The 27,173-nt window shown below is 40.7% G+C and overlaps 1 protein-coding gene across 1 annotated transcript; it reads right to left on the bottom strand.

The window, feature by feature from the left end:
- Positions 1–372: 372 nt before the first annotated feature.
- Positions 373–26,469, bottom strand: rab3gap1 (RAB3 GTPase activating protein subunit 1). Its single transcript, XM_071463476.1, has 24 exons — positions 26,379–26,469; positions 26,180–26,235; positions 24,761–24,839; positions 24,533–24,665; positions 24,282–24,360; positions 23,793–23,912; positions 21,666–21,831; positions 20,179–20,278; positions 18,223–18,304; positions 17,914–17,982; positions 17,016–17,089; positions 16,060–16,152; positions 15,670–15,842; positions 14,346–14,453; positions 13,923–14,095; positions 13,663–13,717; positions 12,001–12,357; positions 10,644–10,781; positions 10,297–10,524; positions 10,026–10,122; positions 9,341–9,444; positions 8,054–8,169; positions 7,802–7,904; positions 373–2,007 (listed from the first exon to the last, which is right to left on the bottom strand). Exons 1-24 carry the CDS (start codon positions 26,394–26,396, stop codon positions 1,774–1,776), a joined length of 2,955 nt encoding a protein of 984 aa, XP_071319577.1. The 5' UTR covers positions 26,397–26,469; the 3' UTR covers positions 373–1,773.
- Positions 26,470–27,173: the final 704 nt, after the last annotated feature.

Here is a 27,173-nt window from a genome sequence, read left to right as displayed (position 1 = left end):
ATGTGGAGGTTAGTGTCAGGCTTGTCCCACTGTCTTTCAAAGCGGCAGTAGAACTCATTCAGATCGTTGGCCAGACGGAAGTCATTAATGGAGTGGGGGGGTTTCATTTTCAGTTGTAATCATAGGATTTAGGATATTATGACATTGATCAGGTTCAAACTTTCTCTACGGGTAAAATACTGCAGCTTCTGTCACATTATTGCTTTTTACTGTAGAAAACAAACTTACACATAGACCTTTTTTTTCCCTTTATAAATAACCACAGTTTTGCAGTAGTGGGATACTGTGACACCCTTGTTAGGATTTTGTATCAATCACCCACATGTGCATCCTCATGTGTGCATGAGATAAACAACAACAACAACAACAGGAGACAGGAGAACATAGTTTATTTTAGATTATAGAACATTTTGGATCAACATTTAACAAACACACTGAGCACATATTCCTACGCAAACAAGTGTCTCCCATCATCTGTTACATCAGTCTAATACAAACCATTGATTAACATGACAACAGGTTGACATTGGAATTTATGCGAACTTCTGAGCGACTGCGCTGGCTTCTGCTGTGATCAGTAAAGATTAAGCAGGATAAACACATTAATGTGTGATTGCACTTATGTATCATCAACAAGCCTACATGTGCAAAGCGCTCTGTTGTTTCAGGAACCAGAAACGACTCAGGCCTGTAAACTACTGATGAAATGCCATTAGCACATTAGAATCAACAAGAGGGAACAGCAGGCCTGGGCGATATCCAGGTGTAATATCTCCATACTGTACAGGTGATATACGATATTATCGTAGTGGTTGCTTTTTAAAAAAATATTAAATAACCATATTCTTGTATTTTATGTTTTAGGTATAAACGATGCTGCTGCTAAGTTTAATTTGTCACATGCCAAAGTTTAATGTGCAGTAAGCAAAGCAGTGGAATGAGGTTGGGACTCAGCAGCAGACTGTGCAAAACTGTATCAAACCCGGTGGGAAATCGTGATACTTAATATTATCAGATATTGGCCCAAACCTAGAGATGAGTAAACCTTCATTCTGCACCTGAACACAGGGACAGAAGCTGGTATGATAAGTGTTTCATCACATGTTGTTGGTAATGAGCAGATTACAGTAAAACCTCCATCAAGGACGCCAAAAGAAGAGAAGCATGTGGCTGACATGATGACACAGGAAATACTTTCATCTGAGAGACGGACAGAGAAAACGCTCTGAAGCTAAATGAAGGATTTTATTGTGAAATGGTTTTATAGCTCAGCAGTGTTGAATTCTTATGAGATTCAGTCTCAAGTTTTATTTCAATAACATATTTGTTTTTGTTGCCAGACCAGTGAACGAGGATGACGGAGTGACAGAGCTGCAGCTCATTAATGATAAAACTACTATTCAACTCTGCAGAGAACATTAAAATAAATGCAGATAAGTGACACCGGTGATAATCAAACGTTCCTGAATTTAACCTTTCACCTCAGTTTTACTGGGTAACTGGGTGACACTTCACATAAAACCCTCCAGCTGTGGGACCAAATAACATGAAATAAAGCAGCCTCCTCTTATGTTTTTCAGATGTTAATGCTCATTAGTGTGTTGGGTAGAGACACGGAGCTCAGATGTGTCAGGCCTGAATAGAAACACTCATGAATCAACAGAGGGCCAACAAACCGAATCGCTTCCCTGTCTCCTCCACGGATCCTCTGGTTCTGGGTCCGAGGTGAAAATCAAAATCAGCACATGAAACACTGTGTGACGGTCTAAAGTCTCAGAAGAAGGAGGTGTCCGAGGAGAAGGCCCCCGCCAGCCTGAACTCCTCCCTCATCAGCACGCAGAAGAGCCGCTGAGGCAGGGCTTTGGAGTATGGCGCGGGCCGAGGGACGCAGGTGCGCAGCAGAATCTCCCGGCCCGCCGCAGAGGGGAAGTCAGGCACTTTGTTGCTTGCTCCGCTCGGCTTCCTGTCAGGCCCCAGGTCTTCGTCCAGTGGGGACAGGAGGGCGGCCTGAGGGTGGAGGGAGAGCGGAGTTACTGACTGGACAGAGAAGATGCTGAGGGAAACTGCAGCCTGATGCACCAGTTAAAACCAAAACATGACATCTTCTAATAAGTAATGAATTTAAAGGTGAAGTTTGGTTTGTTCTTTATGTTTCTTATTCATCAAATGAATGAAAAGACTGAAGCCAACAATATGTGTGACCGTCTGATCCCCTCACTGATTTGTGGCTCTCAGCCTTGAGGCCAGTAGCACTTCAACTTGGACTATTTTCTGCGGCAGATTAATACACATTTGTTGCTCTGTTGTTGAGCAGCTCCAGTGTTGTTATAAGCAAAGCTAAGTGAAAGCTGTGGGATTGAGTCAAAATATTAAACACTGTCAGTGTTTTGTGTTGTAATATTTAATCTACTCTCTTCACAAAATAAACTTAATTAAACCAAATATTTCAGACACCTGTCAGTGTGATTCAACACAACAGCAACACAAATTGCAGTGAACATGAATCTTCTCTAAAACTGTTTCAACAGAACGTTTGGTTTAAGCTGAAAACTAAAAAGTCTTTTTTACAGCTGTCTTTCTGTTCTCAGGTTCTCAGGTTCTCCGTCCATCTGTCTGACTCTCATGAACACGATATCTCAGTAACACCCTGATGTTCACTTGGACTCACGGATGAACTGATTCGATTCTCACTGCCATCAGACTATTAAACAACTCAGTCAAAAGCAGTGCATCATGACACAGACTCAAATCTTTACTAAATACATTAATAAGCTACTGGACAATTTGAATTTCCCCAGGAATCAATTAAGTATTTTTCATCTTTATCATTATTATCTTTTTAGATTTTGGTGGTTAAAGGTCAAATGTCACTATGCACATTTCCTGGTTATAAAATTCTATAAAGATTTGTTTTCCTTTAAATGCAAAATGACTAAAACATGATTTATTTATATTTTTATGTCCACGTGTGAAAAACAGTTCAGTGAGAATTAAAAAAAAACAAAAACAAATCCTGCAGCACTTACAATGACATCATCATTCTGCAAAGAGCTTTACTGATCACTGTGAGCACACACAGGAGAGGCACTGATTCATCTATAGTGTTTGTGTTAACATCAGTCTGACATCTGCAGACAGATGTTAGCTGCTGTTAGCTACTGGGCTGGATATAAAGTAGAGTCCACACTGGTCTCCTCTCAGCGGCTTCACATCTCAAAGCCGGAGATAACATCCCATCAACAAACACAAACAGAGCTCAGATCAGTCTGCAGAGTCTTTAGAATCAACCAATTAAAATACATTTTAAAACAAAATGATTGTGTAATCACAGAAATATTTCAGCAGCAAGTGAGAGAGTCGCACCTGTTGATCATTCAGGTGAGCAGAGAGAAACAAGCCAACACTGTTCATTACGAGAAAATAATTAGAGAATCACCGTCTCTTACCCTGAAGATGAATATTCTCCACCAAATAATAAACTGCCCCCACCTGCAGAACCGAAGACTTTTATGATGTATGGAAGAACCCTAAAGAACCTAATTTACTGAACCAGCACAGTCCTACATGGGATGGTCTGTCATCTGTAATGAAGAAGAGCCGCTGTAGATAAAAGTAAAAGGAAAATAATCCGAGATCTGAATTTACCGAACACAGATCACATGACGTCACTACAGTCAGACAAAATCTCCCAGAGAACAATCATCAGCTGCTACTGCTCACCTCCACAGTTCCTCGCCCTGACCTCGACACCCATTACTATGTAACACCCCATTGTTATAATAATATATAGAGTATAATATATAACACTATATCATTTTAACATCCTTAAAGATATTATATTAATGATACAAACTTTACTGTCATTACATCACTACACTATTATATTACTTTACACTTTTTACAAATTTTTGTAATAACATAAAACACAGATACATACAACAGCTCACATATAAACTGAAAAATAGCTACACACACACACACACACAGACATTTTGTTCATTTCTATGTCTCTATAACTGTGCTTGTATTTGTTGTCATTTACTTGTATATTCACCCTTCATGTCACACTTGTTTTTACGATTTTAGGTCACTAATAAAGAACAAAATAAAGTGAGATTGCCAATGTATAAAATAAGACCTGACATTAAAAACACAGAGGTGAAACTGACACTGAACTCTCAGAGGTCAAGCAGCAGAGTTTGCAGGACGCTGTGGTGCTGCTTCCAGATTTAATGCTAACCAAAGCTAACCACATCCTGATGCTAGCTCCATATGTTCCACAGACATGAGACTGAGATCTGTCCCAGCGTCTCACTCTGGGAACGAAGAGCAATAATCCCGCTCCCTAAAAAGCTGAATGATTCCTTTAGATCAGTTTTATAAAGGAGATGTTCTTGTCTGTTTGTGTTTCGACCTTTAACATTTGTGAACTTTGGCTTCTTTTGTTCACAAACACCCATCACACAAAATCCTGTCACAGTCTAACTGGTGCACCACGGCTGCTGAATGATAGTAAACCACCATGCTACAGGATTTACATCCAAACTGATCCTTCCAGGAAGCAGAAGATCAGATCTGTCACATGCTCACTCGACTCACTGTGATGCCACATCTTTTGTTGTACCTTCATGTTCATGTCAGATTTGTGCAGTTTTTCCACTGTGGAGACCTCAAACCATCATCTGTGGCTTTAGAAACACGTTCAGTTTATGTGTGAATTATTAATATGTTTCTGATCAACCTGCTGTTTCTTCTCTGTACATGATGCGAGATAAAGATGTGACTTCACAGACAGTGATCACAAACCTGGATCAGCTGTTTACATACGATGTTAAAGCTGATGTGGGCAGGAAGTTCACTGGTGTCAGCTGCAGATTTTAATTCAGCTAGTCCGAGAGGAAACTGGACGTCTGGATGTCTGTCTTCAAAAATCTAATCCATGAGGGGAGACAGTGGCCAATCACAGGTCTCTTCAGAGAGAGAGAGCACTCCTATTGGCTGTTCTACACACACACATGCCTGTGCACGTCCCCTCAGATGGGGGAAAGTTGCTGCACTTCTCCTGGACCGGTAACAAGCTGCTAACTTCATCTTCCTGTAATATCTAAATGTGTTGTAGTGGTTTGTTGCTATGTTGAATGTCGCTAATAGTTTAGCCTTCTGCTAACTGCCTCCAATGCAGTGTAACTTGTGTTGTGTGTGTGTGTGTGTGAGAAGCTCATGCAGGAGGGCGCCTGTATTTTCAAATTCAACAATTTTCTTTGTCCCAGGTTTCTGCCGACCTCAGCTTTAACCCAGATTCAGAATAGTTCAAGTAGAATGGCAACTGATGGCGAGTTCTATTTTCACAGCTCCGGCCATCAGCTGATGGCTGAGGTCAGAGCTATGAAAATTTAAAAAATAAAAAAAAACAATAAACCGTAGGTTTTCTGTAGCCTGGATGTGATGCCCACATGCACAGACACACACAAACACACTGGTGTGTGGGGAAAATACTCTGGAGGAGGGAGAAGGGGAAGCTGAACATATACTAATACAGTGGTGTGTGTGTGCTTCATGGATGAATGCATCTATTTACTGTGTTGATGAGGAGTGAGCTGGAGCTACAGGGAGTCAAACACCAGCTGTCTCTATGTGCACAACAGTAGCAACACAACTAATATTACCACATGTATAATTATTGTAAGTGTGCAAACCTCCATGTCACCAAAAAAGCCCTGCTGTCAGAGCAGGTCACAGCAGGGGAACACGACAGGAAGTGAGGACATAACAGACATGAGTGTTAGGACTGGCCGCTGATCGAGTGGAACTGTGTGTGTGTCTAATATAAGTGGTTATGTGTGTTACACTTTACATATCTTACTGTATATATGTTCAAATGTTCAGTAAACAGTGTGGTCCAGCTGTATGGTAAAGCTGCGTTCAGTGTTTCCTTGTTTTTTATGTTTGGGTGCTGCAGAATAAACTGTCACACACTGAGGAGCAGCAGGGGGACAGGGGTATGCTGGGAGTTGCTCGTGTTTACCTCGTCACTGGTGAAGTCAGTCAGCTTGACGCAAGCAGCAGGGGGAGAAAAAAAACATGGTCGAACGGAGGAAATGTACAACAAAAAAAAACCAAAAAGCACAAACTTTGACTCGTGTCTCCAGAGGGTCTGAGGAACTGGCTCAAGTCTGCTATGTTCATGAAAATAAGGGTTTTTGTCTCCAACATATTTGGTCTTTATATATATATATATATATATATATATAAATAAGTTTATTCTGTTTTTTGGAAACTGTTGAAGAAGATGAGAAACTTATTCATTTAGTTTTTGAATGGTAAGCTAATAAAGAACTGGCTCATCCAGAGCTACAGGATGTAGGACGATACAGTATCAGCATTCGAACAAGGGAAAAGCATAAATGTGGTAAAGACAGCATCAGACAATAACCTGTAGCTGCTGAAGATCCCAGCTTCACTGATGACGACTGAAAAGCAACGTACAGTATATTCTGTTTGCAGGGTCCAGAACTTATTGTTACTTTTAAATATTTATACATTTAGTTTGATCTTGGACAAGTTGGTACCACGTTGCCCAGAAATACATTCAGCTGGCAACAAGCAGCAACAAGCAGTCAGTGACTGTGTCAGTGTGGAAATCTTTATCTCCCCTTCTAACGATCTCTCCACCACAGACATAAGGAAGAAGTGGCTTCATCTACATCTACAGGACTGTCAGGTGGAGCAGAGGCTGCCCCGCTGCACTCCGGGAGCCTGTACAGCTCTTTAGAGTCCTGATCAGTCCTGATAAGTCCAGGCCAAAAGTTCTCACGGTGGCCTTTGACCTTACTGTTAGGACAAGAAGTAAAAGTGTTTAGCAACTTTCCTGACATAGGAAATGATTCTTATCTATACTGATATTTAGCTGGAGGAGTCCTCACCTGTGAGCAGATGCAGGAGAAGATGCTCAGCCAGAAACAGCTGTTTTTGTTTTTCTCATAAAAAGATATTGTTTTAAAAAATGTTCTGTTACTGACTTTGTGAGAATGTGTGTTGTGCATCTGCACTGAAATATTCCACATGGTCAGTTTTTTGTGCAAATCTGAGGGTCCTAGGCTGATGACCCAGGGCCGAAATACTGGTGAAATCAAATATTAGGTTCTTGTATTGAATTGCATCACTTCAAATTATAGTGCGAGAGATATTTTTACATTGTCATACATATTCTAATTGACAACGCTGACATTACAGTAAGGACACCTTACACATCAATGAACAGGATGTGTAAATGGAGAGTGGAGCGTTCCACGTTCTCCTGCTTACAGAGGGTTTGCACCATCTGCTGCATGTGTGCATGTGCATGACTATAATCAAGATGCAGCACTATACTACATGGTTAATATGAAAACACGATGTAGGCTTGTTCAAATATAAATTAATTTGTTTTACAAAAGAGCCCAGTTTCAGTGCTGATCCTGATTCAGTGCATCACTACAGATATACCAACCTCATATAAATGGGAAATTTATATGAGGCTGCAAGACGCCAGGTGCAAGTGGTCCCCTGGTGCTAGAGGAGGTCTGAGCAGGTCTCAGTCCTACAGTTCTGAGGGGTTCAGGGGTGTGATGTCACCAAAACACTGACTGACAGATACATGAAGCAGAGATAATGATCAGCTGGAAAAAACTATTTGAAAAACAGAGTGTAAATTACATACACGACACTAAGCTGCCACAACCATATAATGACATAAGCCCCCCCCCCCTCCTGGTGAGCAGCATGACAGGGAGCAGGAGACAGAGACACTGAGGCTTCTTACCCTCTGAGCGTTGACAAACAGCCTGTGGATGATGCTGCCTGCCGGCCCCTGACCGGCCCCGATCACTACAACCTCTGGTTCCTCCAACAGGGAGCTCACGAACCTGAGGATCACAGATCAGAACAGACTCCAGTCAGTACATGTTGGCTTCAGTAGACTCCTCCAGCTTTCAGTGTCAGTGTGACTCCATGCAGACAGGTCGGTGAAACTGACGTGCACATATGGAGCAGTGTGTTTAGTGCAGAAACTTACTTCTCCAGCTCTCCTGTGTCCTCTCCCTTCTCCCCCTCACTGATGGCAAACTTGGCCTTGAGCGAACGAGCTCGGGTGATGACTGTTTCCATGGCCATCAGCTGGTTAATGAAGTCCTGCAGACAGAGACAGGTGACACACACAGTCAGAGCAGGAAGTGGAGGAACTTCACATGAACGTTGCTGTGACTGAACGGTATTAATGAGTCTGTACCTGTCAGGATCGTTTCATTTTCTATTCACTCTCTACGTCAGCATGGTGAATTTTAAAGTGCTGAGTTTTGTTTTCAGTTTGAGGGTGTTTATACACACACACACACACACACACACACACACACACACACACACACACACAACACACACACACACACACACACACACACACACACACACACACACACACACACACACACACACACACACACACACACACACACACACACACACACACACACACACACACACCTGTTGGACAGTTCTTCTAATATCCACAATTTTAAGGAATCAAAATCTCTAGTTAAGTAATAACTTGCATCACCACCTTGTGGTTGTTTCCTCCAACAACCAGACAAGTTGCAGTTGCATCTTAAGAAAGTCCCTCGAGGCCAAAACCATGTTTTGTGAAGTCACCAAAACCTTGACCTTTGACCACCAAAATCTATTCAGTTCATCCTTAAGTCCAAGTGGACAATTGCGCCAAACTTGATAAAGTTGCCTCAAAGTGTTACTGAGATATCAGGTTCACAGGAGCGGGACAGATGGATAACCTGAAAACATGATGCCTCCGGCTCCGGCCAACGTGGTGGAACAAAAATGTGTATGTGGGTGTGGGTGTGGGGGGGTATGAATCACATTAAGGTTTTCTTATTTGTCTCTTAATCAGTTGTTCTGAAAACATTTTAGATTGAGGTCCACTGTCTCCATCAGTTCTGGATTCACTGATCCACTGAAGCTTCATGTCCCAGTTTCTGCTCCAGTCACCTTCACACGTGCAATGTTTTTTGGTTTCATTTCCTCCAGCCTCCTCCCTTCCTCCCCCATGATGATGACTGATTGAACAGTGTTGTATCACTGTCAGAATTCATCTTTATTATGTTCATTACTAGACAGGTAGATTCAGAAACTTAATGACCTATAACTACAGTAAAGAGATCGTCGTCATAGTTCTGCTTTTGTTCCAATTGCTCTCTGCCTGCTTTAGGGACCAGAGAAAACACTGAGAGCACAACAGAGCAACTGAACACAAAGGGAGCCTCCTGACAGATGTCCGGCCTGGCCACTCACTGACCTCTAACTTCTTGTAGTCATGGTTGTGGGGGTGCAGCAGCTTGCTGGCTTGAGATGTAGCCTGCTGAATGGTTTTTTTGACAGATGGAATGTCTTCTACCAGCTCTGTTTGAGAGAGTGAGGAGAGAAGAGTCACAGTAAACCACCAGAAGAATACAGACTGAGCCTCCTATGTGTTTGTTTCAACAGAATATACTATATATATATATTTGTCATTACAGTTCTGATGTACCTGTTAAATATTTCCTACACTCAGAAGCATACCTTAAGTTTACTTTGATGTATGAGCTAGAGATACACTTATATACTGAGCTTCCATTTGTACTTAAACATTTGGAAACAAACAGGAGCCTGACTGCAGCCAAGAAAAAAGTTTGTGAACCCTTTGAAAAGACCTGGTTCTCGGCATTAATTGGTCATAAAATATGATCTTCACCTAAGTCACAAGTACAGACAAACACAATGTGCTTCAGCTAATGACACACAAACAGCTCTAAACTTTCATGTTTATATTGAACACATCCATTAAACAGTCACCATGCTGGTGGAAAAAATCAGTGAACCCTTGGATTTAATAACTGAGCCAACCTGTTTTTGTAGTAAAGTTGGTCTTGATAATACTCTGGTGGTTTGCTGGTACTGACAGTCTGTATGTTTTAATGTTGGATACCTTAACAGTGACTCACCTTCCTCCTTCAGCTTCAGAATAGCAGCGTGGAGAATGCAGGGCAGGAGATGGCGGGTCAGATCTGCAGGTTTCTGCACTGCCAAATAGTGCAGAACCTAAAGAGATGGTGAAAGTCCAGGTTTAATTTAATTTACCTGCCTCATGTTTACTTCCTGCTGGTCTCCCACATGTTATTTGTGCACAGATACATACTTGATAAAGGCCACTCTTTTTTTATCCATCTAGGGAAAAGCTTTTACTGTCTTCTGATCTAATTTATCAAAAATTACCTTCTCTGCCTCCTTGGTGTCATCAAAAAGTCTTCTCTGGCGGCGAGCAGGTGTAACCCTGGCTGTCTCCCACGCCTCCACCCACATGTTGCCTGGGATCTTCATCCTGGCACTGAGCTCACCTTTCACCACCTTGTTCCCCCTTTCGTCGACCACCTCCTCCTCCACGTAATCCCTCGGCGAATACCAGCGCACAAAGTCCTCCAGAACACAGCCGGGGTTGGCCGCCTGCAGAGAGACGGGAAAACGGTCTATGTTCAGTCTGGGATCAAGAACACCTTCATCAAGAGTCATGGAAAATATATTATGTGAAAAAATAATTACTTTTCTTTGCCAGTGTGTCTCACCTTGAAGGACTCCATGTCAGAGAGCAGACAGGCGCTCTGCATCCGGGCGCGGAGGTGGGTGCCTTCAGCTGATGTGCCCAGTTTGGCCAGTACCTCCGACTGCTCCTCTAACAGATCCTCAGTCATGGGAGCAGGCTCCTGAAAATCAAACACACACACAGAAGCAGCAGGGAACTTTACAAGGCACCTGAAAAACACCAACTCCTGTTACAGTTCATTAAAACAAGGACATAGAAGAGCAGCTGTGATATTCATTTATAATTCAACTAACTTTGATAAAGAAAAAGAAATCCAAGATGAGGAGGGAAGATCTCATTTCATAGTGAAGGGAAAACTCTACCTGTGTATATATGTGTGTGTAATTACTGACTTGAAAAAATATGAACTCATCCTTTAAGAGCACGTACAGAGACAGGAGCTCTGGCTTACTGTTCAGTGGAGTGTCTCTGAGATTTTACAGAATAAACAGTTTTCGAAAAACTCTCCCTCCTCCCCAAATCTCCCCAAAGTGTAGCAAAAATTTTGAATATTTTGAAGTATTAACATTCATCCGCTCAGAGGCAGGGAATTCAAAAGAAGAAGAAGATAAACTCAAATGTATCAGGGGTGTGATTACTCTAATTACAACACTACTTAAAATAGCTTTAAATTGAATATTCAAACTGTCAAATACTGCAGTTAAAACTGAGTTTAAATCTGATCAAACATTTGTCAAACAATGTTAATTTGTTTGACAAATGTAGCCTGTGTTTTATTTGAGGTGTTCATATCCAGAAGATGATATAATTGTGGTTTCAAGAACCAAAAGCCATCTCAATGTAGTTTTACATCTCCTCTCTCAGGCTTCTCTCTGGAGCTCCCTGACTGTTTTCTGACTGATCAAATAAAAATACAGCAGATTTCAGGTAAACACACAGAGAAAGGTTGGATGGTGGGTCCAAGTGGTCGGGGCTTGTGGCATGACTGCTTTGTTGTGACATCACAAAGTTACAGAAGTCCTGACGGCTCATTTTACGGCTCAGTTTCTGAATACAGGCTGCGTGCATTTCTCTGTGGACAGAGGCTTTGATACTTTCACAGTAATAATATAGAACCTAGACCTGCTTTATAATTAAAAGGACAAATCTACCTTTATACAATATGGGATCTTGGAATTCTACGTAAGCATCATTGTTCTCTCAGTATATGCTATAACTGGTATAAATGATAAGATGACAAAACTAATATACAGTATATAATGTAATTATTGGTTGTACTGTACTTATTACATATGTATTTATAAATAACTGATAAACATGTATTTAAACTAAAAGACTTGATGAATGTTTGTGTGAGAGAGACAGAGACAGAATCTGACCTGTGTGATGGGGACGTAGAGAGGCTCAGTGGAGTTGAGTAGAGTCATGTTGTTGTAGGGGTGCAGTCTGCCCTCTGCTTTACCCTTACTACCCTCCTTCTCTCCCTCAGCATGTGGAGCTTCTGCCTCCCCCTGGTCACTCAGGCACTCAAAGAACTCGTCCTCACTGTCGCTCCAGGAGTCCCACGACTTCCCCGGAGACACCTCCCTGGCTCCGGATGCAGTTGCAGAATCTGGTGCGGGAGAGCTGTTCTGACAGCCACCGCCCGACACCTTGCGCTCTCTCTCTTTGTTCCCATCCAGAGCCTTGCGAGCTTCATCTCTGGCCCTCTTTCTCTCGATGCAACAGTTCAGCATCTGTGCAGGAACATAGCGGGACAAGTGAGAATGGAGCCACTGAAGAGCAACAGTGATAAGCTGAGAAGTTTGATGATATGAAGACAGAGTGACAGTCATCATTTTCACAGACTGATCTGTCATAAGAAGAATCTCCTGTGATGTAAATGGGTTTATTCTCAGTATTTCATAGTTTTGCAACAACTTACCAACAAATGACATGAGAAGCTCACTGCAGTGATTTTAATTATGATGCAGTTTTATAGGTTGTTCCTTCTGCTCACACATGATCAGAATGATTTTGCATCTCTGAGATCTTTTGATGATGTTTTGCTGATGTTTTTCTATGGATGAAAAATCATTGAAAATTCTCCCAGTGTTCAGGGCAGCTGGGTGCTGTGGGGTTGCACAACAGACAGACTGAGAGAGACTAAACAACATGATGACACACAGAAACTGTGAAGGCAAACACAGCCTCCTGTTGTCAACAGGTTGTGTTTATTGTATTTCTGTCTGTCCAGATCTTTGCAAGTCGTTTAATGGTTTGTTGGTTGAGATGCACACTCAGACCTGAAGACACTGACTCTTCCTTTTACTGTCAATCACATCTGTTTGTAGATTGAGTTAAGATCTTGGGATCTTTCACCTGCAGCCATCAGCAGTAAGACTGTGTGTGTGTAACATCTCCAGTCTCTGTTTTTTTCATGCACACAGCTCAGGCAGTGGTATTTTTTTTGTATGAGCTGTTCCACACAGGTTCGAGTTTGTATAGCGAAATCATTTATATAACGGACAATTTATTTTAATGATATAATTATATAATATTTATTTAATATAATATTTTATATATATATATTATATTATTATATATAATATGTGCAATAAACAAAGCGGTCATGAAATGAGGGTCGAACTTGGGAGCACAGCAGATTGAAAAAATATTATGAAAAATATCATATATGGCAGGAAATATCAATATTGTAATTGCACCTGATATGACAAACTAAATGAAACTTAATGAAATTAAATCAATTAATATAAACAGTCTATGGTAATAAGGAAACAACCATGTAGCTGGCTGACACCTGGTCTAGTCAGCAGTGGTTCATTTCTGTCATTATGACTACATAAAATAAAACATTATAAACTCAATAAAATTAGTCATAAAAAAAAACCCGGGTCTAACCTATGACTGTTTTCTCTCTGTCACATTTTCCCACTGAGATTAGCCACAGTCACTGATTTCCTGGTCTTGTGAATTTTTAAATCATTTGATTCATCTTCATGGATGAAACACACATAAATTTATTTCACATAAATGTCTACCTGCAGCTTCTGATGCAGAAGACAACAGCGAAGATCAGGAGGTCCACCAGCCAGTCTGCACAGAGGAAGCACAGGGTGATGATGAGATGGACGTGAGTGAGCATCAAATACATGAGCTCCAGTAGCACAAGGTACAGCATAGCTCAACATGTTAAACATATAGTGCTGCATATCTACAGCCCTGATCACAAGAGCAGCCCAGTGTGTGTGTGTGTGTGTGTGTGTGTGTGTGTGTGTCTGTGTGTGTGTGAGGTACACACCCATGAATGAGGTAGTTGTTTTCCCAGCGATAGCGTAACTCTAGGACAAACTCCTGCCACAGGTGGGCAACGGCCCGCAGCCCACCATGATTGTAGTTTACCAGACACACGCACAGTGCCAGCCGGTAGGTCAGACTGTCGCTGGGAGCTGACTTCAGCTGGAGGAAAAGGTTCTGGACACACGGACAGGGAGTTGGGAGAACGATGAATAAACATGGAGAGTACGTCAGTGTATGGAGAAGTTAAATTCAGGACAGGTTCTGATGGCGACTGAAAATGTACATGAGGAGTTTTTGCTGAAGAGCAACAGCTATTTGCATCCTGGACTCTAGAAAAACCTGACTCGTCTGAAACCTTTGATGTGCCAAGTTGTTGTTGCAGTCAAACTGTCACAGTGTGTGAGAGGAAGAAGGTCAAACATACGTAGTCAGGGTTTTTATCCTGCTCTGCTTTCCCACTGGAGTTGGACTGTGCCGTTTTATTCTTGCTGTTGTCTGATGACTTCTCCACAGCAGCGTCCGGGAAGAGATACTGAGACGTATGAGAACAAAAAACAAACAGACACTAAATCATGAAAGCGAAATTCAAATACACATTTACACAGAACCAGTTCATCAGTATCTGTCATTCATATTAAAGCCTTTGTGGCAGACAGAACTTCCTCCATCATTTTGAAGTCCTGTACCTGCAGCCAGATGGAGGTCATGAAGACCAGGTTGAGAGGTGATCAGTGTCCTTAACTATACAGGTGAAGACCTGTTGTTAAGTTGTGATCAGATTTAAGATGAAGTGAATGTGGCAGTGTGGAGGCAGAAACAGGTGATACTGTTATTCTAGAAAAAGTTGTGACTCATACTTGACTGATGCTGCTTCTGTCACAGGTGTGGGTTTGTAACGAGGGTGGGGTCTGATTCGTTCACATGGTGAGATCTGGTCTGGTTATAGGGCTCGACTCCATTACAGTCTGATGAGGGGGTGGGGTCTGATTCAGTCAGAGAGACAGGGTGGGTTGGGTTTGGTGCATAGGCAGTGCTTGCTGCTGTCACTGTGGAGGAATTGGATGAAGTGGCAACCTCCGGGGCTGAAAAATGAAGCCAACACTGAAGTTCCTCTAATGACCACTAGAATCCGGCTCTAACAGTGAGTCAGTCCCCATAGACTCCCATGTTAAAATGTCCAACTTTACAGCGGAAACAAACATGTTTACAGCCTGGTACAAAAAACTGTTTTGATCTCCAGAGCTAATTTCCTCCCTCATGACAACTGTACGGGGGTGAATTTTTATACAACCCATCTGTTTACACTTTATTAGGGCTTAAAGTTATGTATAATTGAGGCCACCTTATCCTTGCAACAAACTGACAGCATTGAAATCTCAGCTCACACATGCCCCACCCCATTGCCCATTTTTGAATTAGCTGGGAGTTAGGGGCGGAGTCAAGCAGTGCCAAGATGGCGAGCGGAGCAGCTCTCTCAGAGCTTCAAAACCACTCTTCAGGGGAAGGTCGTGATGCTCTCACAGCAAGGACACTGACTGCTAAATAATAAATAATAAATTGACAATTTACAAATGCCTGAGCCAGAATTTGAACCCATGTCATCCAGTCCCAAAGCGTTGATCTTACCCCTGCACTGTTTGACCAACTACAATTTAAGAAAAAGTTCATTTTTTGAATGTTTTTTCACCTCTAGTTTCCATTGTCATGTTTGTTGTGAAAATAAAACAGTCAGCAGGAACGACCCTAACCAGAAGGACAGAGTTGAGTATATCGGTGTTGAGCGGTGACTCGTCGGTGCGCCTGTGGCGTCGGATGTGCTTCCGGGCGCTGTGCATCATGTTGGAGACAGACAGTTTGGAGATCGGTACAGTTGCTGCTGGCTCTGTCAGCTTGGATAAAGCAGAGCTGATGTCATTATTTTCTGTGGAAAAAAAACAAAACAATCACATTAAGCATTTACTATCTAATATTTATTACAGTGTAATTTGTGTATTTGTATCTCTGAGGGAACAGCAGCATTTAGAGTTGTTGAGATGAGCAACAGGAACAAGTGTTTCACAAACACCAGTAGAGAAAGTTTCAGAATACAGTGTTAATGACATGAGAAAAAACTATGTCAGTACAGCCAGTACTCTGACCTTTGCCCTCATCCTCAGTCATTCGTCTTCCCAGAACCTCCTCGGTGGACTCCTTCCTGTAGCAGAGTTTAAAGAACTCTGTCAGCAAGTCACCTGCAGGGGAGGGGAAGAACAGGTCAGTACAACCTTTTACCCTGATCACACTGCAACACAAAGCTGTGGAGCAAACTGGAAGAAAATAACTGAAGTAATATTTTTACTTGCTTAACGACCACAGATGGACACAAAAACATTGTCTCTTCTTCAGACAGTAACATTTCCCTTGTTTTGCTTTTCAGCAAAGAAATCTCAAACATCAGAGACAGGACAGTTACTGAGCCTCAACATGGTGGGTATTAATATGAGTCTGTCAGAGGGAAGACACCAAAGAAGGAAGAGAAGAAAGTGAAATGGGAACAAAGAAGATACAAGAACGTGTGAGTTGGCTCTGCTGAGAGTGAGGAACTCTTCTGTTGAGGCTGTGGAGGATGAATGAGAACCATCATCCCTTGAGTGTTTTAGTTCCTGAGTGCATCTAAATCAACAGAACTGAACTGAAACTGATGGCGAGCTCAGTGTACGGTTGATTCATTTATCTGAACCTAGCAACAACTGTTTCGAACATATTTGGTCAAAGCAAGAAGAAGAAGACACGTAACCAGAAAAAGAAAGAATGAGAACCTCAAATTAGACCAAACCCACGGATTCAGGGAAAAGTAGATAAAGAGGCAAATATAACCAAGAATTTGTTTTGACCTGCTGCGTATGTCTGAGCTCTCAACTTCAATAAACAGACTGTCACTGTTTGTTTGAGACATTACAGAAAGAAAAACAGGAATTAGGCTTTAAGAGAGGAACAAGAAACAAGATAAGTGGTGTTGGAAACAACATCACCTCATTGACTTATTTTTTAATTTGTCATAGGTGCAGACATTGTGATTGGAAATGCCTCTTGGACACTGAGGGATTCATCTTACCCAGTAAACACTGAGGGTTTTCAGCTGTCCTGACTCGGACCGACCAGTGAGGGGCTTGGAGAGGGTCCAGGTCGCTGCCGGGTCACACACACACAGAGCAGATTGGATTAAATTACGTCACATTTCTGTCAAAATGAATAAACTGCCTTAATCCAACTGAAATCACAAAGGTCATTAATTTTTTCAGTTACAAATTGATTGTTGTTGTTTTGTTTATTGTTCATTTTTTTTTATTGTTGAAACATAAAAAGGATGAATTGGACTCTGGATGAACTGCAGTTAGGTTTTAACCTGTTGTGTGCCACAGCTAATTAGCTAATTAGCCATCCAGCCTTCAAACTGACGTCAGCAGTGCAGTTTTTCTACGGTGGATGTTGATTGCTCCTCAGAAAGCCACAGTGCAGCTCTACAGCACATGTGTCCTTATAGTCAGTCCTTACAGTTTCAAATATAGACAGAGAAATTCACTCATAGGGCTTAATAAACCAGAAAACAACATTCTGGCCAGTAGCAGACAGAGGCTGTTGTCAGGAAACCCAAAAGAGAGGACACAGCATGTCTGTATGGTGTAGCAGTAAAACCTTTAATTTGATTAATTTAATTTGCACTAATTGTGGTTGAAGCTTTGCTCCATTTATTTCCATGCTCCTAATATGAGGTGCACATAAGGGAAAATCATGAAAGACCTATGGGAGATATTTATTTATCACACACTCTGAGACTGATGATGAATCAGTCAACATTGTCCCTAGTGTTGGAGAAAGCCACGGCTCTGCTAATAAACAGAGCCAACATTGTACATATGAAGCTTTTTTTTTCTCTTATTCTCTATTTATTTTTTCATGTGCAGATTTTTAGTTTAAACAGACAGAGGAGGAAGAATCCAGGACCCTCTTACCTGTAGACGTCATTGTCCACGACGATGCCCTCTGTCAGGTGAGGCCACGTGGTCGCCAGATGAAGTTCACTACGACACAAACACAAAATGCCCTAAATAAACAGAAGGGCCCCCCCTACACACGCCAACATGCAGCTAGGATCTGACTGACATCAGGATGACATCACACATCAAATATTCATTCTCATATATGATACCGTTCTGACATCTTCTGCTCACATTGTGGAGAACTAACGTGTGCTCGAAGCTCATTGAAATCACGGTTAGTTCAGTTTTGTTTGTCGTGTACTACGTTTTTAACAAATTTACCTGATTGGTTCCTCACAGGCTCCAAAAGGAAGCTTCCCAAACTCCACTCCTCCCACCTCACCTCCAAGGAGCGTGTCGAAGTCTGTACGAAAGCAAATAAATACATGAATAAATTAAGATGTACAACCAGAGAGAAAATAATAGCTGCGCTGCACAGTAAACCTATTGAGCACCAGCACTAAGACATTTTTAATGAAATTAGTGTCAAACTTTTGCACAATACATGTACTAAGCAGTCACTTAAAAAATATTCACTGTATTTTGCAAAAAGCTGGATGGATTCTGAAAAAAGGACTGACATAAAATACAAAACAACAACAACAAACACAGGACACAGTGAGCAACAACACTGAGCACACATCTGCTCAATATCAATAATGTTAGGTAATTAGTAATTAGAATGAACCCTGTTCATTCAATACAGCAAAAATGTTTGACTCATTAAACTATAATCAAAGGTCCATATTTAGGAACCAGCTGCCACAAAAGTCATTACATCCTTCATTAGTGAGACTCCATTCTTCCATTTTATCAAATGCACCTTCTGCTTTAAAATCCTGCACAGGTTTGCTGTTAGATGAAAGTCAGGGGACACACCTGCCCATGTGATAGTTTTAACTTTGTTCTCCCTTAAAAGCTCTTATGTTATTTCTTTCAGCGTGTTCAGGGTCATTGTCGTGTTGGGAACTACAGCCTGTTTTAAACTCAGGCTGCCCCATCAGCTCACTCCCACCCCCATGTTTCACTGTGTTGGTCCTGGTCAGGTGCACACCAAACATGCTGGACCTCATAAGCTGCCAACATTCAGCAGGTTTCAGAAGGTGCAGTATGATGATACTGGTATGATAATCACAACGAGCAAAAACACAAACCTGGCTGGTTTTTTTTTTGCACCAGAAATGAAAAGGCTTGTTCTTCTCCTGTATCTCACAGAGTCAAGCCCAACTCCATTTGTTTTTGACAGTTCTATTGATCTCTAGATACATCAGAGGTTTCCTACAGGTTAACCTGAATCATCTGATAGCGGGAACAGGAAGTCCTGTAACAATACCACTCTATTCTCCATTGATCTTATACATGACCTCTCTGCAATCCCTGATTATTATACCCATATATATACCCATATATTTTTTGATAGCAAGGCTTTATTTAAAATATTTAAAGAACATATGCATTACAAAAATGAACAGTGGTCATTTGTCGTCCTGTGGCATTTGGAAAGTCTCAGGTTGTTGCATGTTTGTTGTAATGTTGCACAATTTGATGTTTTGCTGATTTTTTTCCCTAATATTTCAGGTCCTCCTGATTGGATGAATTATGCAGCATCTACTGTATGCACAGTTTAAAGAGCTGCTGTGATGTTTGTTCATGCAACAGACAAACGTCACATAGACTGAAACACAAAATAAATATGGCAGCAGTAAGAGAGACAGTGTGCAAGACTTTTACTTTTAACCATGTCATATAGAACCAAAATGAAATGTCAACATAGTGGTCTCAATAGAAAAAAACACTGAGTGTTTCTTTGTGTATCAGTGAACAAGGGAGTCATTCTGGACACGCATTCAACAACTGCTTCAGGAGTCGCAGCTTTGTGGCCGTCGAACAAACCTGTATGATATCTCCCCAGTCTGGCTCAGCCAAAAAGGCCAAAATATCAAATTAAAAGCAAAACAGCATCTGTATGTGGAAATCAATCTGAATATTCTGTGTTTTTGAAGAAATATTAAGGAGTTAATACATTCTTGTTTTAATGATTATTTTAATATCAAGATGATTTCACAATATTGCTGTTACTATTATATTTTCAGCCATAATATTGTGTTTTTGTACTTGTACTATAATTTGATGCCATGACAGCCTTGTTTTGAAACCAACAGTATCAATGAGATTATTAATCACTGAGATTATTTGATAATATGAACCAAAATCATCCTCTGCTGGATGTGCTCATACCTGGAGGCTGCTGTGGCCACGAGTGCTGCTGCCAGTCCTGGAGGATGTAGGTGAAACGGATCGCGATGTTGATCGGAGGCAGAGGGGACAGGGTACAACCCTGAGACCAGGCAGAGACAAGAACACAGGTGAACAGGCGCGCTGCATTAAGCTGTCTGTATTGTTTGTGCTTGTCACAAGATGGTTTTGTTGAAGAAGACACATTCCTCCATGTACCTTTCAGCATTTAACACCAAATTGTTACAGAAACTAAACTCATCAAATTTCTTCAGTTTTCTCTTCTATAATAAACAATAAATGGCAAGTGTGTTGAAAGACATCCACAGAGTGTCTGCCCAAGACACTCTGTGGATGATCATCACTTTGCACAAAATTTCTAAGCCCTTTGAAAGGCCATCAGATACACCACTGTTCTAGGGGCGCCATGATTAGTCGCCATAAACAATGACATCAATATTTTAAGTGCAGTGTTTCCCATGCACTGATTTATCTGTAGTGTCCGACCACAACATCAACACTGACCACCATGTATTTATTTTATACTAAACAGCAGAGCAGAGAGGCTGCAGTGGACACAGACCCAGGTGAAGCAAAGATAACTGAAACATTTATTTCTGTACTAACAGCAATAAAAATTGAAAGGGAAATAACTAGTTTTATCAAACCACCTGCTCAACAAACATGCAGAAAAGTGACATTTTCATTTTGTCCACAGTCTCCCGACATGTCTTACATAACCACAGCGTGCTGGTTGAGCTAACAGTGAACTGTTACAAAGAAGCTCAAACAAAACCTGTCTGCAGGTCGTCCTGCAGGTCGTCCTACCACAAATCTTTAAACGTAATACATATGAAATTAAAATTGTCTATACTTGGGCCAATATATTCTCACCATATGCAATATAATAAAAACAAACAAAAAAAATGGTTTTTTTACAGTTTAGCACAGTCTGCCCAGGTGCCAAGTCTGACTCTCATTTCACTGCTTAGCCTATTTATACATGCATATGACAAATACAATAATATTGTATATCACAATATTTGGGCTGGACTGAATCGTAGCACCACAACCTAGTACTGTTTGAGAGAGCTGTCCCATCACTCCCTCTCTCCACCAGTGGTACCTGCAGGCAGTGAATCAGAGGAGGAAGGACTGATACTGGCTGATGTCTGTGCTCAGTATTTTGATGTATTCTTCATTTTTTTTTCATTTCATCATATCATCCTCTGACTGTTTCACACCAGCCTGAACAAAGTGAACCAAACAGGCAGTACAGTTCATTTGAGTTAGGTGTGAAAGTATTCAAAAGTCATTTGACATCTACTTGAAATCAAGGAATCATTGTCTGTTGATACATAATCCTTGCAGTGGGGAGCACAAAGCACAGAGAGCAAGGCTACTTGAACATTTAACCGAGTTAGAGCTGATATAAGAGATTTTTTCAATTAAATATATTTTTTAAATGTGTCTTGCTCTGTAGCACTTACTATCTTAGCCTTGAAGATGTCAAGCAGGCCAGACAGGTGGTTGTACTGACTTGGCACCTTGCGGAGGTGGACCATCTCAAAGTCAGTGCGCACACCTGGTCCCTGGCACTCTCCAGCATACATCCGCCTCCACTTCTGCTGGATCTGAACAAACATGGGCACCTGGCTAAATGCAGACAGAGGAAGAGGGAAACGCATTAGTATAAGGATGATCTGGTTTAGGATGAATTGGACAGAAAGTGAAAGAAAAAGCAACCTGCAAGTGCAACACATTTGTGTGAACTTCTGCAACAGTGTTGGGACCAACTTTCTGACTACATTTCATTTCCATTGTACAAAGAGTGTCAAGAACATCCGCTGCTGAATGGGTCAAAAAGTTAAAGTTAAATTTACTTCAACAAGAAGATTCACTGATTCCTTGTTTTTAAAATCTCCACTTGTTTATTTGTTCTTTGCCTTAACTTCAGAAACAGATATTTAATTACATGAATTGAAATAACAGCTGGATAAAATGGATAAATGCTCTAAAACCTCTGACTGGAAGTGTGTGGTAAGAAAAAGTGATTACAACATGTAAGAAAAACTACTTTCTGTGAGGGACTGCAATATGTGTGATGCATTAGCAATAAATACTAGCATCTGGTTTTACAGTCAATTGGACCCACTCTGATCTGAAATTATGATGGTAGCTAAGAGAAAAGATCACAAGTGGATTGGGTGATGAGCCCCAGGAAATACATGTCTATAAAAATAATCTGACACTGCCACATTCTTGATATGATTCTCTATTGAGTCTCTATTGTCAAGTTTCTTGCAATGCAGAAATTTGCTGGCCCAAGTTTTTATCTTGTTTGCTTTTACTATTTTAGCATGAACACACACAGACAGTGATCCACACCCTGTAAACAAACCAACGTAGCTGCTAGGAATCTCATGCAGTTTGCTCTGATGCATGACGTATGTTGTTTTGTGCAAATCCTCCTTCCTCGTTTTCTCTACAACAGTTAGCACTAACTAGGGCTAACTATGCATTTGGCTGTAGTTCACATCAAAACATGGAATGGTGGTGATACAGATATTTGTACTCAAATGGACAATGAAATTAGAAATAAGCAGCTGTAATCCTTACATACGGAATAATGAGACTCTCAAACCCAACTGTGCAGCATTAGCTCCTCACAGCAACATGATTTAAAGGACAACAGCAGGACAGACATGATGATACATTTACAGCCTCTGATTTGTGCTACACCAGAGCACAGTGCCATTGTGCGCTGCTGTCCACTGTGTTTACCTTCAGTAAATCAGCTGCACATGACACCATCGCTATTTGTGTGCATAATTTCCTGCTTTCAAACTTCATGTTTGGCAAAAGTGGCTGTAATGCTGTGTAGCTCCTGCCTTGTCCCATCAATTACAAGATTATGTTACCATTTATGACATGAGATAAAGTAGAATTCAAATTGAAATAATACTGATACAATCATAGACGTCTGGACAGCTACACCAATTTTTTTTAATTTCCATTTCGCTTGCACTAATTAACAGTTTAAGAAAAACATACCATCTTCCTCTTGTTGCATTTCTGGTGCTTTGCGTCCACAGCTTGTGCACCATCCAGACAGATATAACAAATAAAAAATTTTCTTGGTGGAACTTTTGCACGTCACAATTCTTTTATTTTAATGGTTTCCTTCTTTACGTTCATGAAATAAAAACTAACTGTACAGTAGCCTTTTTATAAAAGCTCATTTTTATGTGTGTATGCTGCAGAAGTTGTGTTCACTTCTTTTCACTTCAGAAATCAGCAACATGTCATTTGCCCAGGTGTGCCCAAACCTTTGCCACATCAGGATCATTCCATTTGTTGCTGTCATGCTCCTGCTGCTGTTTCAGAGCCACAGGACCGCAATGTGAATGAGTGTGTTCATTTAAGATTAAGATTAAGATTAAAATAACCCTTTACTAGTCCCACAGTGGGCAAATTTGCAGTGTCACTGCAGCAAAGTGGACAGTACAAGGAAGAAAAACTGCAAAATGTCAGGAACAAAATACTTTAAAAAGATAAATAATACACAGAGTCGTACGGCAAAGCTCCCACTGCCTCAAATGATGAAGGTGACTCACCAGCCGCTGTTGGCCAGAGAGATGGAGACGGAGCTGAGGAGCAGATTGCATTTGGACTCACTGATGATGGCCTCGCAGTTGGCTCCAGGGGAGATGACGACAAACTCTCGTATACCATACCTGTCACCACAGACGCAGACATACACATCAGGCTCACATTTTTCTCTGCTTTGCTTTGTTTCTGCCCCTCGTCTATTTCAGCAAGCAGGGTGATAGATGTCACAGTTGACATTAGCTTTATATAGTATTTAATAATGCATATGATGTACTAATCACAATGAATAGTTAGACATGGTTTGAATGTATGTTTGAGGAAAATATAGCCTGATAATTAGAGTGAAACAGCATTCCACTTAACTTAATTCATTCAGTTTGACACCAGTGTAAAATAAGATTTGAGTGAATCCATGTAAATGACTTTACAGCAGCCACATTAAATGTGAACCTGGTTTCTCTTTGCATTAAAATGTAATGACTGACAGAACTCACCATCTGACCAGGCAGTGGGCTCGAGGAGGGAAATCATTGTTCATACACAGAAGGTCCTGCATCGCCAGGGGGAAGGCATCTGGAAGGAGGAGAAGCAAATGAGAGGTGTGTCAAGCACTTACTGCTGGAGGGATGAGTTCTGCTCTGTGGGTGTGGGTACACTCTGTACACCTGTTACTTTCAAACATTAAGTTAAGAGGAAAATGCTTGATGCAAACAATGCTATGAACCACATCACGTAGCCCACATACCTTCCTCATGCTTGTCCTTCCCATCTTCCTTCTCAGCTTCTTGTTTCAGGAAGTAGTGAGTTATGTGGAACTTAAAGTCAGCAAAATTTATATCCTGAGTCTTCTCCCCCCAGGTGCCACTGGTGTATTCACCCTGTGTTCAAACAACATAGCAAAGAGCATGTAAAGAACCCATTGCTCACTGATTTCATTCAGCTGAATATCTAAGGTTGAGTAAGAGCAGAATACCTTCTCTACAGACAACTTTCCTGCAGAGTTCCCGATCAGCTTCCAGTCATTTAGCACTTCCTCCACTCTGGACACAAACCTACGATGAGTTAGATAAAATGCTGTCATCATCAGCGACTGGTTGGACAAACACAGAACCTTATTATGGCCTGCATTGATAACTGGCTTCTGTTCAGGACAACAACACAACATCAAAGCTAATTGGAAATGAAACACAATCAGCCCATTAACTGATTGTCCACATCAACCAGAACTTTAAATGATAATAATAATTTATATTTTAAGTCATTTATCAATTTTCTGGTTCCAGTTTCTCAATGTGAAGATTTGCTTCATTCACTTATATATCATTATATCTGCTTCTCAGCTCTTATTCTTAGGCTGTAGCTACAGGTTGTGAAGAATAGTCACACCACAGTACTTTTTTCTATTGTAAAAAACAAGCAATGTGATGTGTTATTTCTGGTATTCATCTTTATAGACTTGCTAAGTTTTCACTGGCTCGGTTAGGGCGTGAGGGGTCTTACAGTAACATCCTTGCATAAAGATGTTGTGCTCAGATGACAGAATCATTATACTTGACATGAGAAAACCTTTTTATATATTTTTTGTGATCCCTCAGGCTAATTCAACAAAATTGCGAGTCATCTGACTTTAATTATACCTATACATTTAAATTATATTTCTTAAATATGCAGTTAACTTTCTCACAACAGTATGTGTATTTCTTGTTGTTTGACCCAAAGATGGATTTACTTTACTTTGATGACAAAATGGGCTGCGCTGCTTTTCTAATAGTTTGCACTTACTTAGTCCTAGTAGAGTATTTTCCTTTTATAGTACTTTATACTTCTAAAACTGCTACAACTGCTACAATCCTATTTAGACATTAACAATTCAACAATGTCATATGTTCTTCACAACCAGTATTTACATTTTGTTGATAATACTTATGTTGTTTTAAGTAGGTTTGTGAATGAACTTTAATTTCAAATGGAATATTTAACGTTGCTTTTCATTAAATGATCTGATTAGCCACTGACTGGATCATTGGCTCGTTTTGACAACATGGTGAAGTTTCCTGTTGTAACAACATCCCAGCCGACGTGTTATAACAAGAATTATAGTGTTATAAAGAGTTTTATTACTGAATAAAACTCTTTATTCAGTAATAATAAAGTGATAAATTTACCAAGAAACGTCACTGAATAAGCAGAATTCGGTATGTTAGTCATAACGTGATAGTCAAAATAAAATGAAACATATCTTTAAACGATAAATGGTAACCGCACTTTGTGTTTATGTGTGTGTGTGGTTCAGGATGACAGCGGGACGCTGCAGTAATAATTACTCGTAATAATAATTATAACTCGGTGTATAATAACGTGAAGCCTGAAGAGCGACGGTGAGCTCGCCTACCGTTCCCACTCTGAGGCGGTGGTGAAGTCGGTGATCTCAAACACCTCTGACTCGAGCTGGAAGACACAGACACAGGTTCAAGTTAAACTTAAATTCAGTTCTGCTGTTATGAGATTTAGTATTAGACAACAACGTTGTCCTCCTGTACTGAATCATTTCGCTAAAGAAACCACTTAATCCATCCATCCGAGAAACTCACGTCACTGTCGGCAGCCATTGTTGTTGTTGTTTTTCTTCTTCTTCGTCCACGTCGTGCAGCCTCTCTCTTTCTTCCTGTTTCCGGTAGTCTAGACGCTGCACGTTGTTCTGCTGCCCCTGCTGTTCAAAACCAATAATCTATAAATGTGACATTTTGCCTCGGCTATATTTGGAGCACTTGTAAAAAATTTTACTGGAAACACATTGTTCTTCTTCAGCTAAGGCTACATTTCTTTAGCTATCTCTTTCAGTTTTTAGAAGACTTTTGATGTTGTGCATTGCACTCTGTTGTAAACCCCGACAGAGAAGGTTTCACAACCAATAATTTTGTTTCCTGTCTTCAGTATGTTTCCTAGTTGTTTGCTGTTTCATACAATTAAATTCCCATACCAACAAATCATTGAAATGGTAAAGCACTGATTCTACAACGGATTTGAAATATTACCATCAGGTGTCTGTTAACATTATAAACATTTGACATTTAGAATATCCAACCTTTGTTGTCCTTTCTTGTGTCACTTTGTTTCTTATCAGTGTTAGCCAAGGCACCACTTAGTTCTCTACAATTTATACAAACTGCCAATAATCTGAGAAGCTAGAGCTCATGTTTTTCTGATTGATGTAACCTAAGTTACATGTGGCTTATTTGGCATAGGTGTCTTCTTTGGTAGCATCATCATGGACATAATTTAATCTTAAATTGTATTAATTCAAAGCGTCAACTTATGCCAGGTTGTTGTCATAGTGCTCAATACAAATAGACTTTCTGTTCACAGTTGTCTGGCCAGTTATTGCT

This window comes from Trachinotus anak, unplaced genomic scaffold (assembly GCF_046630095.1).
Source record: "Trachinotus anak isolate AG129_WGS33_773 ecotype Australia unplaced genomic scaffold, CSIRO_AGI_Tana_v1 ptg000025l, whole genome shotgun sequence".
NCBI classification, from domain to species: Eukaryota; Metazoa; Chordata; class Actinopteri; order Carangiformes; family Carangidae; genus Trachinotus; species Trachinotus anak.
The sequence above is the reverse complement of the archived record's forward strand: the minus strand, read 5'-3'. Positions and strand labels throughout refer to the sequence as shown.